Source organism: Geotrypetes seraphini, chromosome 7, assembly GCF_902459505.1.
Source record: "Geotrypetes seraphini chromosome 7, aGeoSer1.1, whole genome shotgun sequence".
Lineage (NCBI taxonomy): Eukaryota > Metazoa > Chordata > Amphibia > Gymnophiona > Dermophiidae > Geotrypetes > Geotrypetes seraphini.
In genome coordinates this window covers 188,870,341-188,887,570 of record NC_047090.1, presented here as the reverse complement: position 1 = coordinate 188,887,570, position 17,230 = coordinate 188,870,341, and the positions used below count along the sequence as shown (strand labels likewise).

General features: G+C 42.5%; 1 protein-coding gene across 14 annotated transcripts in view; it reads left to right on the top strand.

Moving 5' to 3' along the window:
* The window catches only part of ADCK1 (aarF domain containing kinase 1), a 296,483-nt gene that overhangs the window by 162,704 nt on the left and 116,549 nt on the right, over positions 1-17,230 (top strand). For 11 of the 14 annotated variants that reach the window (XM_033952759.1, XM_033952768.1, XM_033952764.1 and 8 more), the window contains 2 exons: positions 7,535-7,728; positions 14,270-15,485. In XM_033952759.1, the coding sequence (XP_033808650.1) occupies positions 7,535-7,728; positions 14,270-14,480 (405 nt within the window). In that variant the 3' untranslated portion in view covers positions 14,481-15,485. Of the gene's footprint in view, positions 1-7,534; positions 7,729-14,269; positions 15,486-17,230 lie in introns of those variants that run through there. The other 3 variants (XM_033952762.1, XM_033952757.1, XM_033952756.1) reach the window with 2 other exon arrangements.

Genomic DNA, 17,230 nt, shown 5'->3' with positions numbered 1-17,230 from the left:
TAGTGAAGATTGTTTCTCCATGAGTTCTGATTCCTTTGTGGATTTGGGGTCTAGTTTGATAAGATAAATGAGTATTAAGGGGCAATATTGGAATACAGGAATATTGGAAGATTTTTCATTTAGTGGTTCTGCTTTGTGTATTTGATAAGTTCATCATGTGGGCTTCATGTGACATAGTTGATTCGATCGCTCCCAAAATTGATTTATTAGTTTTTCTGGTAGTCCATGACATGCATAAAATCCTTCTCCAACACCAAAGTTCAAATGAATCAATCTTCTTTTTTTCTTGCTTCTGTAATGTCCAAATTTCACATCCATAATTAGCCACCGGGAAAATCAGTGCGTGGACAAGTCTGATCTTCATTTTGAGTGTTATTTCCTTGCCTTTAAGTCCTTTGTCAAGAGCCTTCATTATAGAGCAACCAAATGCCATTCTTATTTATGAAGGAACTCAAGAGATTAAAACTCTTTACAACTTCTATTGCATCACCTTCAAGTTCAAAATTTTCATCATATTCTACGTTCATGATCTTCATGTTAAGACAGTAAAATAGTTTGTGTCTTTATGAAATAGGTGCTTTCCTGCCCAGTTTATCTACACAACCTTTTCTAAAATGACTTTTCACGTTAGGTAGCCTAGGAAGGCAATTACATGTTTGCAATCAATCCAGCATGCAACTGCCTGATACATGTAATTTATAATTTAACTGCCTCTTTGAAAGAATTCAGTCAAGGCAGTGTAGAGAAAGAATATTTCAAACATTAGCAATAGACAATTACGGCAGTAAAAATATTCAGATTACAACACAAAGTATGGCATAGTATGCTACATTACAATGTGCAATAAAATATTTTAATGGACAGCATAGTGCAGTGTTTCTCAACCCACGATACGCGTACCCCTGGGGGTACACGAGCCATCTGATGGGAGTACACGGCTTGGCCGCTGCCAGGGATCTCTCCCTGCCTCTCGCTGGGAATCCTTGCCTTCCCTCCTCCCCCCTACTGAAGTCGCCACCGTCAGGATGCCTCCCTGCCTCCGTGTGCATACCCACTGTACAACCCTCCACCTCCGAAGCCAACCCCAAGCCGACATGCTCCATCCCTCCCCCATAAGAAACTCCGTAGCAGGGACTGGCCATGGTCGCATACTGCGGCTGGCCTATAAGGCTTTCTCATGACATCAATTCTGACATCGGAGAGAAAGTCCCAGGCCAGCCAGCCAGACGTCAGAATTGACGTCGAGGGGGGGAAGTCTAGTGGGGCTACGAAGTTTCTGCTGGGGGAGGGATAGAGCGTGTCAGCTCTGGGTCGGCTTCGGGGGTGGAGGCTTATGCAGCGGGCATGCAGAAGGAGGCAGGGAGGCATCGCGGCGGCTTCATCAGGGGCAAGTAGGGATCCTGGCGGGAGGCTTCTGTGAATGGGTTGGCTTCGGGGGGGAGGGGGCACAAACTCGACACAGAAGGAAGGGAAGGGGCATGAACATGGGACACAGAAGGGTAGGAACAGAAAGGGAGAACTGATGGGCATGAGTGTGTGAGTGAGAGATGGTGCACATGGGGAAAGGAAGAAAGGAAAATTGGGCATAGAGAGAGAGGAGTGAGGTAGAGATGCATGGGGAATAGAAGAATGAGAGGGAGAAATGTTTGTATATGGTGGTGGAGAGGGCAGATTGAAGGGGATGCAAGGGGGAGAAATGTTGGACATAGTGATGGAGAGAGAAATGTGGCATTGTGCTGGAGAGGGGTGATAGAAGGAGAAATGGGCATGGGGCTGATTGGCAGGGGTGAAAAATGCTGCACATGATCTGGGAGATGAGAGAGGGAGATATGTTGCCAATAGGGGTGGAGGAGAGAGGAAAAAAAGTGAGCCTTATGGACGGACAGAGAGAGAGAAATGTTGGTTGGGGAAGGGAATGGGATCCGGAGGAGAAGAAGCATACAAGAGGCAGAAATAAAGAAATATTGGAAGTGCAACCAGAGACTCGTGAAATCACCAGACAACAAAGGTAGGAAAAATAATTTTATTTTCAATTTAGTGACCAGAGCGTGTCCGTTTTGTGAATTTATATCTGCTGTCTATAATTTGCTCTATATTTGTCTATTTTTCTATAGTTGTTACTGATTGCATATTTTAAAGTCATCTGCCTTGACCTCTTTGAATCCCCCCAGAATATAAATGATAATTAACATTTTTTGTGCGTATAATGTGCTTTGTGTTTTTTTAAAATTTTGTGGTTACCATTATGTATTAATAAGATTATATTATGTGTATACGAAAAATGGATGGAGGAAATGGCATTACAATTAGTACTATTATTATGGGGGTGGGGATCAGGGGCGGAGTTTGGGCGGTCTGGGGTGAAGCTTGGGTGGGGGTACTCTGTTGGCTTGAAAAAGTTGAGAAACAAGGCCAGATGCCCTGGCATAGTGTGTAAGCAATGATGGAGCCTATACATAGAAAAGACAGCGTAGCAGACAGTAGTAAAAAAAGAGGCCTAATTTGAAGAAAGTTGCACATGAGGCTGGAAAGGTGCTTGAAGATGATCTCAGCTAGGGTATGAGTGGATAAACCTGTCCTGCTCTAGTAGATTATGTCAAATCCTCCAAAGCTGAGTCTGAGGTGGGTTACAACAGCATTATCACGACATAAGAACAAACATACAAGGTAAATTTCAACTTAGCTTAAACTCCTGATATAGACTTTTGATAACATCTTTCTTCTCTCGGGGAAACTCGGCACTCGGAGAAACTGGAAGGGGACAAGTTTAGAACCAATGCCAGGAGGTTCTTCTTCACACAGAGGGTTGTGGACACATGGAACGCGCTCCCGGAGGAAGTGGTCGGGCAGAGTACGCTACGGGGATTCAAAGAGGGATTGGATGGATTCCTGAAGGATAGGGGGATTGAGGGATACAGATAAGGGTAGATAAGAGTATAGATAAAAACAAGGGGGCTATAGGGCTAAATCAAGTAAACATGACAGGTCATGGACCTGATGGGCCGCCGCGGGTGTGGACTGCTGGGCGCGATAGACCTCTGGTCTGACCCAGCGGAGGCAAATTCTTATGTTCTTATGTTCATGTATTCTTTCCCCATGCTTCTCCAATTCATGATGTAACTTCCTTCATCTTCCATTTTGTAATTCACTGATTGTCCAGCCTTCTTTTTATGTAAACCCCCTAGAAGTCAATTTGACTATGGCGGTATAGAAAAATAAAGTTATTATTATTATTATTATTATTAAACAGCATTTTCATTTTACGGATATAGACATATAGGCCCGGATTCTCAAACTGCTGCTGAATTTTTAGGCATCACATGGTGCCCAAACTCAGAAAAAAACAAAACGTTGATTCAATGGCATTTTTAAATGAGTTCCAAGGCGCCAGAATCGTACCTCCGTAGGCACTTTAGGCCGCCTAACGCCACTGTGGGTGTGGCTAAAACAGGACCAAGATATAAAGTTGAAAGTGTAAAGTGAACTTTGAATTTTTCTTAATAATATTCTATTGCAATATTATGGTTTTATTTATTACTGATGGTGATATAAGTTCTGTTTTTTAATGCTTTGTATCTTATTTTGGGGCAGTGATACAATGTAGTGAATAATACTTTTTAAAATAAATGAATCGCTCTTTAGAAAATCATTGGGGCTGATATTCAAGCATCAGCATTCGGCATTTTGCTGCCCACAGCAGGTGTTATGCTCAGAAATTCAATGCTGGGCCATGTCTGGGTTCTAGCATTGAATTTCTAGGTTTCTGGAGCTGGTTAATCCATATCCATTAAAGTTCAATATTCAGCATTTAACCAGCTGCATCACTGCATAAAGATAAGACTGACTTTACTGGCTGGTGGATAGGAAACAGAGAGTGGGGGTAAATGGGCAATACTCGGACTGGAAAAGTGTCACGAGTGGAGTGTCGCAGGGTTCGGTGCTTCGGTCCGTGCTCTTCAATATATTTATAAACGAACTGGAAATTGGTACGACGAGTGAGGTGATTAAATTTACAGACGATATTAAGTTATTCAGAGTAGTGAAGATACAGGAGGATTGCGAAGATCTGCAATGTGGCATAAACACGCTCGAGAAATGGGCTGCAACATGGCAAATGAGGTTCAATGTGGATAAGTGTAAGGTGATGCATGTCGGTAACAAAAATCTTATACATGAATACAGGATGTCCAGGGCGGTACTTGGAGAGACCCCCCCCAGGAAAGAGACTTGGGAGTGCTGGTCGACAAGTTGATGAAGCTGTCCGTGCAATGCGCGGTGGTGGCGAAAAGGGCAAGCAGAATGCTAGGAATGATTAAGAAGGGGATCACAAACAGATTGGAGAAGGTTATCATGCCGCTGTACCGGGCCATGGTGTGCCCTCACCTGAAATACTGCATCCAGCACTGGTCGCCGTACATGAAGAAGGACACAGTACTACTTGAAAGGGTCCAAAGAACAGCGATTAAAATGATTAAGGGGCTGGAGGAGTTGCCTTATAACAAGAGATTAGAGAAACTGGGCCTCTTCTCCCTTGAAAAGAGGAGACTGAGAGGGGACATGATCAAAACATTCAAGATAATGAAGGAAATAGACTTAGTAGATAAGGACAGGTTGTTCACCCTCTCCAAGGTAGGGAGAACGAGAGGGCACTCTCTAAAGTTGAAAGGGGATAGATTTCGTACGAACGTAAGGAATTTCTTCACCCAGAGAATGGTAGAAAACTAGAACGCTCTTCCGGAGGCTGTTATAGGGGAAAACACCCTCCAGGGATTCAAGACAAAGTTAGACAAGTTCCTGCTGAACCAGAACGTATGCAGGTAAGGCTAGTCTCAGTTAGGGCTCAGGTCCTTGACCTAGGGGCCGCCGCAGGAGCAGACTTCTGGGCACGATGGACCGCAGGTCTGACCCAGCAGCGGCAGTTCTTATGTTCTTATATATGTGGTTATCTTGGCTGGTTAAGTGCTGACTGCCTCTGAAACACCCCAAAAGGGATTCAGTTTTCAGATAGGCACGAACTGGAATTTTCAGCGGCAGTATCTGGTACTGGAAATGAGTGGTTAGCCTCAAATTAGTGCTTTAACTGGCCAGGAGCCATTTCTGACTAGTTAAATTACTTTGACTATTGACCCAATTATTCCTTTGGGCCTAAATGTAACAGTTATGCATGTACTCGGAAGTTACAGTGGTCTATAAGTTAAGCCCTGTTTAAGCTCCTCCCCTTTGCATTTATGCAAAAGGTAATTGTGCATGTATGTAATTGAATACCGCTTGCATGCATGATATAACAGTCATGATGATAAGTGCTATTATTGGTGTAATTTATGTGCACAGTTGGGGGCCTAACTTTAGGAGACCCTGTTGTAGAATGAGGGGCTGAATGTACAGACCCAAGTTATACCTGGCTTTTCTATGTCCAAGCCAAGTGTATAATCCATAGAGACAGGATATCTGTGCCTGTATAATTTATATACACAAAAGAAGTATTGATATGTTTAGAACAGCACATATTGCACATATAACTTCTTTTTGAACATTAACCTGAAAAAATAGCGACGCTGATCTGCTTTCAAATTCTGCATATACAGATGCTTATGTTTACTGTGGCTTCCTCGAGATCTGCTGGCAGGATATCCACAATGAATATGCATGAGAGAGAGAGATTTGCATTCCAAGAAGGCAGTGCAGGCAAATCTCTCTCATGCATATTCATTGTGGATATCCTGAAAACCTGGCCTGCCAGTAGATCTCGAGGACCGGACTTGGGCAGCCCTTTACATATCAAAAGGTCAAAGTGGCCAGAATCAGAAGCGAATGTGCATAGAAGTGCTAGAGTCTGCAACAGTGATGCATCTAGCTTCCTGTTTCTAGAGCACTCCAGTCAGCACACAGTTGTGTGCATTCCATGGGGTAAAATGAGGACTGAACCACCTTGTCCTGAAATAATGGAGCCAGGTGAGAACAAAAGGCTCTCCAAATGCATCGTGTTCCTCTTAATAGAGACGAGGCACAGCCTTTCTGCCACAAATTGAAGGAGACAGTAGCATGCTGATTTGCATGTCTGCAACTGAGAAGAGCTCGGCCTTTGTGGCTCATTTCCAACTGACAAACCTGATAGCAAGGTATTCTAGGTCATTCATTAATGGCAGATCTTCTAATTGCCCCAATGTTTCCAGCCGCATTGCATGCTGTTAATGCAGCACAGATCGATTGATTCCAGCAAAAGAATTAAACAAGGCCAGATGCCCTGTCTTAGTTTTTAGTGTGCTGTGGAGAGGAAGACTGGACCTTGGGCCAGTGTTCTCAAAAGAGGAGAGACTTAGACTTTTAAAAATTCTTCCAAGGGGGGCATCATGAGTGTGCATTAGAAAGATGGAGATTAAAAACAGATGACTCAATATATTCAAATAAACTGATAGTATCAGGGTACAGTCGTGTGTTACAAACACAAAACTCAGAAAAAACGCACTAATAAGTTTAGCAGGAAAACCTCGTTCACACTATCTCATCAAAAATAAATAAAACAAGACAGCCATTAATAATATATAGAAAAAATGGAGAAAACAGACCTCATACACGGACAGCCGGGACTGAACAGTACCCTAAGCTATCCGTATCATCTGAAAAAAACTCCATGCATTTATATCCTCAGGTTTTCATTTTCATTCATTCATATCAACTTCAATATTCAAAGTCTATTTTCTGTTTTCATAATCATTATGGAGTGGAGTAAGAGGTTAAATCTGCCAAACTATAGCAACAAGGCAACAGCTTGGAGTAAAGCAAGATTTTCAGTTCATATAAGAAGGTCTAGTAAAACGTGATGTAAACAAGCAAAGCAAAAAGCAAACTTATCTTCGAATTGCATCTCTCAGACACTCTTTCTTTTCTCAAACTGCTTCTTTCGCCTTATACAAGGCTACATCAGAGGAAATGTGCTTCTTATTGCCACTTATTGCGTCTCTCAATTTTGCGGCCATTTTGAGGTGTGTCAGCCCAGTTGGTTTACTATGTGAATGTGTTTGGATGTTCAGATGAGGCAATAAGAAGCAAATTTCCCCTGATGTAGCCTTGTATAAGGCGAAAGAAGCAGTTTGAGAAAAGAAAGAGCGTCTGAGAGATGCAATTTGAAGATAAATTTGCCTTCCTTGTTTACATCACGTTTAAATTACTCCTTGGTGGTCCAATGTGGTGATGGGCACAGGAGTGATCCCCATTCATAAGAACGCCTGCCCCTAGTGGCACATACCATTGTAGAAATGGCCACCATGACTTCTAATGGGTCTTGCAGTACTATCTCTCAGTCGCAGCAGCCTTTCAGACTTCTCAACCTTGTTGAGTTTGAAAGGGAATTAATGTTTAAGGGAATGATGCCATTGAAATTTATGGCTGTGCATATTTGCAAGGATCAGCTCTACTGTAAGGTTATGTGACAAAAGCTGGTATGTTTCCAGTGCTACTGGTTTGCTTTTGGCTCTTCTTGTACTAAGCAGGGTCCATTGTGTTCTGAATATCTCTCTCACTTCCTCTTGCCCAGGATGTGGAGATTCGGACTAATGCTGCTGCCTACTTACCTCAGATCAGCCAATTGCTCAACAACGTCCCTCGTCAGATGCTACTACTGTTGAAGACCAACGACCTGCTGCGAGGCATTGAGACAACGCTGCACACCCGGGCCAATGCCAGCTCATTCCTGATTATGTCCCGCTGCTGTGTTAGGGCACTAGCCAGGTGACTGTCAAACTCTCCTTACCAATTTCTTCAGCACTGTTAGAATATGGGCGAGGGTTCTGAACCATGGGAAACAGTCTAGCTCTGAGTCAGGGTGGAGACTTGGGGCTAGATTCACTAAGCCCACGGATCCGAACCGAGGCCGGGCAACCAATTCTCAATGCGCCCACATGCAAAGTAGGGCAATCGGAGGCATGCCCTCCACCGACTACATGGATCGCTAGAGAGCAATCCTAATGCATGCGCAGACCATCTTTTTTGCCTGTAGATGGTCTGCACATGCTTACAGAGCTGGAAACTTTTTTTTACTACTTCGCGAGCCCGTGGTTTTAACCCGCTTTAAACCCGCGGATCAAAACCATGGGCTCGCACTGCGGGGAAGGGCGAGCAGGAGAGTCAGGGCAGCAAGAGGAGAGTCAGGGCAGAGAGCAGGGCGGCAGTCAGGAAGTGTACTAAAGGGGCAAGAAAATATTGATCACGGATATAAAAGAAAGACGCTATACCTGCAGCTGGAAAGACAGAACTAATTTTGTTTGCTTCTGCTTTGAGATTTTGATGCACAGGAAACAGCGTTATTGGTCAGTATTAAAGAAAAATTTGGAGGGTGGCACTCGGAAAGGATGTAAGCGACTGGTCCCCAGCAGTCGCTTCTTTGTTGATCGGCCAGCCCAGTGGTGTTCCATATTTTGGTTAGTGAATCACTGCTTTCCTACTTTGCATGCCGTTTCCCCTCATTTGCGTGCACAGATTGGATCAGATCGGAGGATGATCGACACAGAGAAAAATAGAAACATGACGGCAGATAATGGCCAAATGGCCCATCTAGTCTGCCCATCCACAGTAACATTATCTTTTTCTCTCTCTGAGAGATCCCAGTTGCCTATCCCAGGTCCTCTTGAATTCAGACACCATCTCTGTTTCCACCACCTCTTCCGGGAGACTGTTCCAAGCATCTACCACCCTTCCCGTAAAAAAGTATTTCCTCAGATTACTCCAGAGTCTATCACCTCTTAACTTCATCCTAAGCCCTCTCATTGCAGAGTTTCCTTTCACATGAAAGAGACTCGACTCATGCACATTTATATTACGTAGGTATTTAAACATCTCTATCATATCTCCCCTCTCTCTCGTTTCCTCCAAAGTATACAGGTTGAGATCTTTAAGTCTGTCCCCATACGCTTTATCACGAAGACCACACACCATTTTAGTAGCCTTCGTCTGGACTGACTCCATCCTTTTTATATCTTTTTGAAGGTGCAGTCTCTCCAGAATTGTACACAATATTCAATATGAGGTCTCACCAGAATCTTATATACAGGGGCAACAATACCTCCTTTTTCCTACTGACCATACCTCTCCCTATGCAACCTAGCATCCTTCTAACTTTTACCATTACCTTTTCAACCTGTTTGGCCACCTTAAGATCATCACATACAATTTGTCATGCACATAAGTTCTTCACCCCCTAAACTGTCCCTCTGGTTTTTGCAGCCCAAATGCATGACCTTGCATTTCTTAGCATTAAATTTTAGCTGCCAAATTTCAGATCATTCTTCAAGCTTAACCAGGTCTTTCTTCGTGCTATTCACACCATCCGGCATGTCTACTCTATTGCAGATTTTGGTATCATCCAGAAAGAGGCAAATCTTACCTGACAACCCTTCAGCAATATCTTTTATAAAAATGTTAAAAAGAGCATGCCCAAGAACAGAAACTTGAGGCACACCACTGGTAACATCCCTTTCCTCAGAGTGATCTCCATTGATCACTACCCTCTGTCGCCTTCCATTCAACCAGTTTCTGACCCAGCCCATCACTTTGGGACCCATCTCAAGGGCACTCAGTTTATTTATTAGATGTCTGTGTGGAACACTGTTAAAGGCTTTGCTAAAATCTAAATACACCACATCTAGCACACTCCTCTATCCAATTCTCTGGTCACCCAGTCAAAGAAATTGATCAGATTTGTCTGATAAGACCTACCTTTAGTGAATTCATGTTGCCTCCAGTCCTATAATCCACAGGATTCCAGAAACTTGACCATTCTCTGTTTTAAAAGTGTTTCCATTAATTTGCTTACCACAGAAGTCAGACTTACCAGCCTGTAATTCCCTACTTCTTCCTTACTTCCACTTTTGTGGAGAGGGACCACATCTGTCCTTCTCCAGTCCACCGGTACCACTCCCGACTCTAGAGACACATTGAAAACATCAGTCAGTGGAGCTACCAGAACTTCCCTAAGTTACTTCAGCACACTTGAATTTGATCTTCAAACTTTGCAGTAGGTTTCCTAGAGCGACCAGTTAGATGTTGAACAGCGTGGGGGACAGGGGGGGAGCCCTGCAGGACTCCACAAGCATTAACCCAGCTGACGGAGTGAGAATTGTCACTGTAAACTTGGTAAGAGCGTTTACCTAGGAAACCCTGGAACCATTTTAACACGTTGCCTGAGAGACCGATTGACTCCAAACAGTCCAGAAGGATAGCATGATCGACCAAGTCGAAGGCACTACTAAGATCAAATTGCAGGACTAGTGCACTTGTGCCCTGACTAAACAGGTTATGAAGGTAGTCTAGCAGAGAAGCGATGACAGTTTCAGTGCTGTGTCCGGAACGAAAACCTGATTGGTTATCATTTAGAATGTTAAATTTGTCAAGATAGGTTGTTAAATCTTGGTTGACCAGACCTTCCAACAACTTTGTAAAGAAGGGAATGCTCACAATGGATCTGTAATTAGATATAAGGGAGATGGAATCTTTGGTTTTTTTTACAATGGGAGTGATAAGTATCTGGCCAAGGTCTTCAGGAAATGTGCCTGATTGTAGCTGAGAGGAGAGCCATGAGTGTAACTTGGCTTTGAAGGTGGTCGGGGCAACTTTCATTACATTTGGTGGACAGCAGTCTAGTTTGCAGTGGGAATTGGCGTATTTTGAGTAGAATTTGCAGAATTGTTGCCAGGTGGGGGTGGTGAAGTTGTTCCAAAACAAATCAGCCCTGGTTTCATCATTGTGGAGCTGAGCAACTGGGTAGTTTAGATGGTTGGTGGAGTTTGTCGGTACGGTGGATCTGAGATTGGACATTTTGTTGTTGAAAAGCTCGGCCAGGTTGTTGGCCGATGGAGGGGAGTCTGAGGAAGGGCGGGTAAGGGTCTGAATATCGTAGAGGTTGTTGACTATTTTGAAAAGGTTTTTGATATCGGAGTTAGGGGAACTGATTTTTTGGGTGTAAAAGTTAGTGCGTTTGGTGATTATAAGATTTTTGTAGTCTTTTAGTTTTGTTCTCCAATTGGCTCTATCTTTGCGGTCATTGGATTTCAGCCATAGTCTTTCCAATTTTCGAAGTTCCTGTTTTACTGATCCTAATTCGGCATCAAACCAGCCGTCCAGAATTTTGTTTCGCATTTTCTTTGTTTTAATGGGGGCCATTATGTTTAGGATCTGTGTGCTCGTGTTTGTCCAGGAGTCAACCATAAAGGAGTCAGGGTCCGGGTTGGAAGAGATGTCGTAGTGGGACCAGAATTCCACTGAGTTAATTAAGCCTCTTGTGGATATTACCTTCTTAGACCTTTTTGCCGTCTTTGGATTGGGTAAGTGATGTCTTGCTTGCCAGTTGAGATGGAAATTGCATAATCTGTGGTCTGACCATAGGGAATCAGTCCAGGTAGCTAGTTCCCAAAGAATCTTGGGATAGACTTGTTCTTTGGAGGAGAAGGTTACTAGATCTAAATGGTGACCTTTATAATGGGTTTTTCAGGGGTCAGTATGAAAAAGTCTGGAGAGGTGATGAGGGATAGTAGGTCTTTTGTGTCGCTCTGCTCAACCTGTTCTAGGTGAATGTTCAGATCCCCGATCAGTAGGTTGTAGGGACCTGTAATTGAGTTAGTGAGGAGGAATTCTGAGAAGATGTCTTTAGCAGTGGGCCATTTCTTAGGAGGGATGTAGAATAGGGTAAGAATTAAGCCATCTTGTAGTTGGTCTGACTGGAGTTTACAAGAAAGAATTTCGAGGTCTGTTGAGGATTTCGAGGCTAAGATGGTAGACTTGAAATGCTCTCTTACTATGATGGCTAATCCTCCTCCTCTTCCCCAGGTTCTGGGTAAAGACGTAATTTTAAACCCGGGTGGAAAACACTCGCGAATTATGATATCGGTGTCAGAGATCAGCCACGTTTCAGTTAGGAGGACAAAGTCGGGGTTGGTCTCTTCTAGCCAATCTTTAACCAGCTGGGTGTTGTTCCTGATAGATTGGATGTTTAAATCAAGTTTCAAGTTTATTTGATTATTTGATTAAACGCTTATCATAAAATACTAAGCGTTGTACAATAATAATTAAAACATTAACAGGAGTATGGGACAAACAATTTTGACATACTTGACTTCTCTTTTTTTTATTTTAAATCTATAAAGACACAATAGGAAAGGAGGGGAGAACTACAATATTTATTAAGAAAAGGTACAAAAAGGAAAGTACAGTAGGACGGGGAAAGGTTAAGAATTGCTGGACTTGAATTGAATAGAAACCTTGAACCTTTTTGTACAGAGTAAATGTACATTTTGATAACATAAAAGTAAAAAAGTGCCTAAAATAATATTTTTGGAGTAAAAAGCAAAAGTACTGCAACTATAATGTCTGATCATCAAGAACTGCTATCAGCTTCAGCTTTATCTCCGCTTTAAAGTGGCCCAACTCATCTAGCCAGTTCAAACATGGGCTATATTTACTGAACAGCAAAATTTAAGATGAAATGATCGACTGTTTGCATGATGAGGTTTGCAATAGGTTGGTTTACTGAGGAATTGTCATTTATATCTCCCTTCTACTTTTAACTGCAAGTATCAAATGTAACTAAGTAAAAATTGACAAACTTATTACTTTACAAGTACTTTTACTTAGGTACAGTAATTAGCTACATTTACTTAGTTACTATACAACACTGTTCAGTACAACTTACCACTGGGATGATGATGGCAGCAGGAGCTGGTTGGGAATCAGGGCTAGATGCACTAAAGAGGATCGATAAGACCGTGTGGGTCTGCTCTGATTCGATTTTTGTCTGATTCAAAGGAGCTATTGATGCACTAAAAAGTTTGCATACAAATGATTCACACGGAGGATTGTTATAATCCCCAACTCTCTCGTCCAATTGATCACTGTAAGAGCAACTCTCACACATGCTCAGAGCCAGCAGGAGAAGCCTTGCAAGCAGCCTTCTGTCACTCAGCTGTTCAGGGCAGAAAGATTTTTTTCTTTTTTTTTTTTTTAATGAGCACAGATGCTGTGCATGTGTAAATGCTCCATAAAAAAAAAGTACCCCCCAGTTGATGAGTACCCTTTCCGACGACCCCCAATGAACGTGGCAGCGAGAATCCCCTCTGAGTAAGCGAAAATCAGCAGGAGGGATGTCCATTCCCTCCTGCCATGCTGCCCCCTCCACATGAGAAAAAAAATGGCAGGAGGGATGCCCACTCCCTCCTACCGTGCAAACCTTCCTGCCTCTGGCGCAAGATAAAATTGGCAAGAGGGATGCCCCCCTGAATCACCCCTACCTCCCCTTTCCCCCTCCCTAAAAAAAGGCAGGAGGGTTGCCCATTCCCTCCTGTCACTGGATGCTCCCCTGAACCCCTCCATGGTACCTTTTTCTGAAGATGGAAGCAGGAGGGACACATGGTCCCTCCACCTTCAAGGCCTGCCAATTCAAAATGGTGGGCCTTACCTTCTCAGTGCAGTGGGGAGTCGCCATGGTAGGAGGGAGTGGGCATCCCTCCTGCTGTTTTCCAGCCATGAGTGGGGTCGATTTCCAGTACTGGTTCATCAGGGGGAGGGCCGTCATTGGTTGGGGGGGTACTTTTTTCCTTTTTTTAATGGGGCAGATATTGTGCATGTGTAACATTCACGGCATATGTACCTGTTAAAAAAAATAAAAAGGCTAAACTATTGTTAGGTAAGCGACTGGTCTTGACCAGTCACTTTTGGATTGCTAAAAGAGGTCTTTTATTTTTGTTCATCGGGAAGCCATGTTAGAGCATCAATCACTCAGCTAGTTTACATGGCATTTCAATATTAATGTGCTTATTTGTATGGTCGGATCAGAGAATGAGCGATCGTGCAGAAAACTACACGGGGAGCCATTTTCTGCATCGGGTCGGTAAAGGTGATCGCCACTAAATCAGTCAAAACTGGTTGACTTTAGTGCATCTGGGCCTCAGTATTGGCTGACCTTATTTGATCTTGGTTTATTACAAAACAGCCCAGCTCATTATCATATTCAAGCTAGGGCTGGGCTGGAGGATGTCTCCTGATGCTGTGGTCTGGAATCTCAGTCTTTTAGTGGACTCTGAAGTGCAATGGGAGGGGGTGGGAGCATATCTGATGCTGGCATTGAAATACAGATTTAATCTGACCTATAACATTCATCTCTCTCTCTCCTTTACTCTTCTCTTTCCCTGCTATTTTCATCTGCTTTTCCCTACCCTTTTCATTTTTCCAAACTTTCTCTCACTCACATTCTTTCTTACACACATTCCTTCCTCTTTGTTCCAAGCCCATTCTCTTCCCTTTTCTATATCCTCTCTCTCTCTAGGCACAGAAGATCCAAGGCTCGTTCACGTTTTAGACGGACTCAGATCTCTTTCTCTGAGGCTCTGGACTTGGGCCTGATCAACGTTTATGAACTCTTCCTACGAATGAAAAGCTCCTTCCTTTGGACTTGGATCCTTGCATTGCTGAGCTGGATTCCGACATCTCCTTATTGATATCTGTTATGAATGAATGAGACTAGTGACCCTTCCTACTGCATTTCTCCACACTGGACTTTTGCAAGCAGGATCAATGGAGAAAAAGGATATCTCTCTACTTGCACATGAGTTTTTGCACACTCAGCCTAGTGAGGACAAAGATTAAGTCCTTAAGCCCTTCCCATTATAGTACTGTAGCCAGCTCAGCACAATGTGAAGAGCATTTGGTCACATCCTTATTCTTACTGTCTCATAACTGGGATGCCCTGTAGTGAGAAGAAGCAACAGTAAGACCTGAGCTAGTTCTAATACCATTTAGTTCAAGGAGATTTACATCTGAAAGAAGCCATAATAATTCCATGGGAAGATAAAGTTTTTGAATAAAAAGATATCCTTCAATTCTTTAGATAAAAATACTAACTTTACAATCTATCATATGAAAAAGTTTTAAGCATTTTACGAAATCTCCAATAACTAATAGCACCATATGTAAAAGAGGAATTAAATTGACATTTAAAACGTATACCTCTGAAAGGGAGAACTGCAATAAAAATGTATTACTCCATTTATTAGATGAATAATGCAAACGTGAAAAAAACAAATTGAGATGATCGGAAGCCTCTGAATCAGACAGTTTTAAACTCTGTATGTTCCTCTATAGGCAGCCAATGAAGTTTCTTATAGAATATAGGAACACTATCATATCTCCTCAGGCCATATATCAACCTCACTTTAGTATTTTGAATCGGCTGCAATTTACAAAGAATTACAGTAGTCAAGTTGTGATAATATCAACATTTGTACTACCAATGCAAAATGATGTTAAAAAAATAAGATTTTTCTAATCTCAACTGGCTCATTACGTACATGGATTTCTTCTAGAAATTTGCAATTTGATCCTTGTTTGTCAAGGAGGAGGGGGTCTAACGTTTAGATGTTTTTTCAACTTTAAGAGAAGCTCCAAATTCCAATGTAATTGATGTAGGGAGTAAAGATAAGTGATTATTAAAATCATAAAACTTTTGTCTTATTTGTATTTAGTTTTAGTTTAAAGGACAAAGTCAGTCTCTCAGATATTCCAATACAATCCCTGATCTTAATATTGACATTTGCAATACCCCTATCTACTGGAATTAACGGAAAAAAATATCGGCATAAGCGAGTAAAAGAACTTCATCCGACAGAACCAATGTCTGCACAGGACTCATAAATATATTAAAAAGTACAGAAGATCCCTGTGGAACTCCACATAATGAGTTCCAGGTTGTAGAGAAAACTCCATCCTTGATTAAACAATAGCTCCAATTTGTAAGAAATTCCTTGAACCATTTCATAACTGATCCACACAAACCCAAATCACTTTATCTACTTATTAATAGTGAATGATCCACCGAATCAAACCAAACTCAACCAATATTTCAGTTTTGATGTCAATGTCAAACACTGTGGCTGTGGGGTGTTTTTAGGGGAGAAAGCCAGGAACTTAATGCATGATCACAGTGTCTGCAAGGAGCCATTCACTGGTACATCAAGGATTTCACAGCAGACTCTGTGTAGTGCAGGGTAGGCTGAGTCACCATCTGCTTCCATCTTGTCTGAACAGGCTGAGTTAGTTCTGTTTTTACCTGACTTTCACATATTAACTGAGTTTCTGATTTCCCAAGAAAATCTGACATTGGCAAAACCATTCATGCAGTGAAGTAAAACCTGGCCTGGCTCAGTCTGTCCTTCCTGGCCTGGAGCCAACTGATCACCCTCGGGTAGAACCAGGTGAACTGATTTCTGGAAGGAAACTTCTTTTGACCGATTCTGACAATTGTTTCAGTATAAATCTTTCTGTTTGGAAGTGTGGAGCCTTTAGAGTGATAGAACTTGTACAGTATACAGAACCAAGAATTGTTGAACTCCTTTTCTGGGCCCACAACCTCCCAGTAGGGGATTTTTCTCTCCCCAGGACTGAGCATGTCAGCACCAGTGCGTACCAGTGTCACCTGGCTCCAAGTCTTTTTGAGCTGCAGGGCATTGCCCCATGTCCCCTCTGATGCCGTGTGGTACTTTTAGTGCAGTGGTCTCAAACACATGGCTCGGAGGCCACATGAGGCCCGCCAGGTACTATTTTGAGGTCCTCGGCATGCTTATCATAATCACAAAAGTAAAATAAAAAACAGTTTCTTGATCGTATGTCTCTTTAGCTATAAATGACAATATTATTATTAAGACTTAGCCAAAAGGAAAGAGTTTTACCTCATGCAAAGTTGTCATTTCTTTAATAAGACATTAACTCTTTTTTTCTGAGGCCCTCCAAGTACCGACAAATCCAAAATGTGGCCCTGCAAAGGGTTTGAGTTTCCTTAACTGTATCCATGACATCCTGTTTGTCTTTGGGAAGCAGAGCCGAGATTGTGATGTCATAATGCCTCATTCCACCAATAAGAGCCAACCTCATCAGTGATGTCACAATGACTTGATTGTCCTGTTCTCCCCTCTGCCCTCCAATCCAGCCAGCAGATTTTTAACTCAGTGGTCTCAGACTCGCGGCCCGCCAGGTACTATTTTGAGGCCCTCGGCATGTTTATCATAATCACAAAAGTAAAATAAAACAGTTTCTTGATCATGTGTCTCTTTAGCTATAAATGACAATATGATTATTAAGACTTGGCCAAAAGGAAAGATTTATCAACTATAAAGAGTTTTACCTCATGCAAAGTTGTCATTTCTTTAATAAGACATGAACTCTTTTTTCTGAGGCCCTCCAAGTACCGACAAAT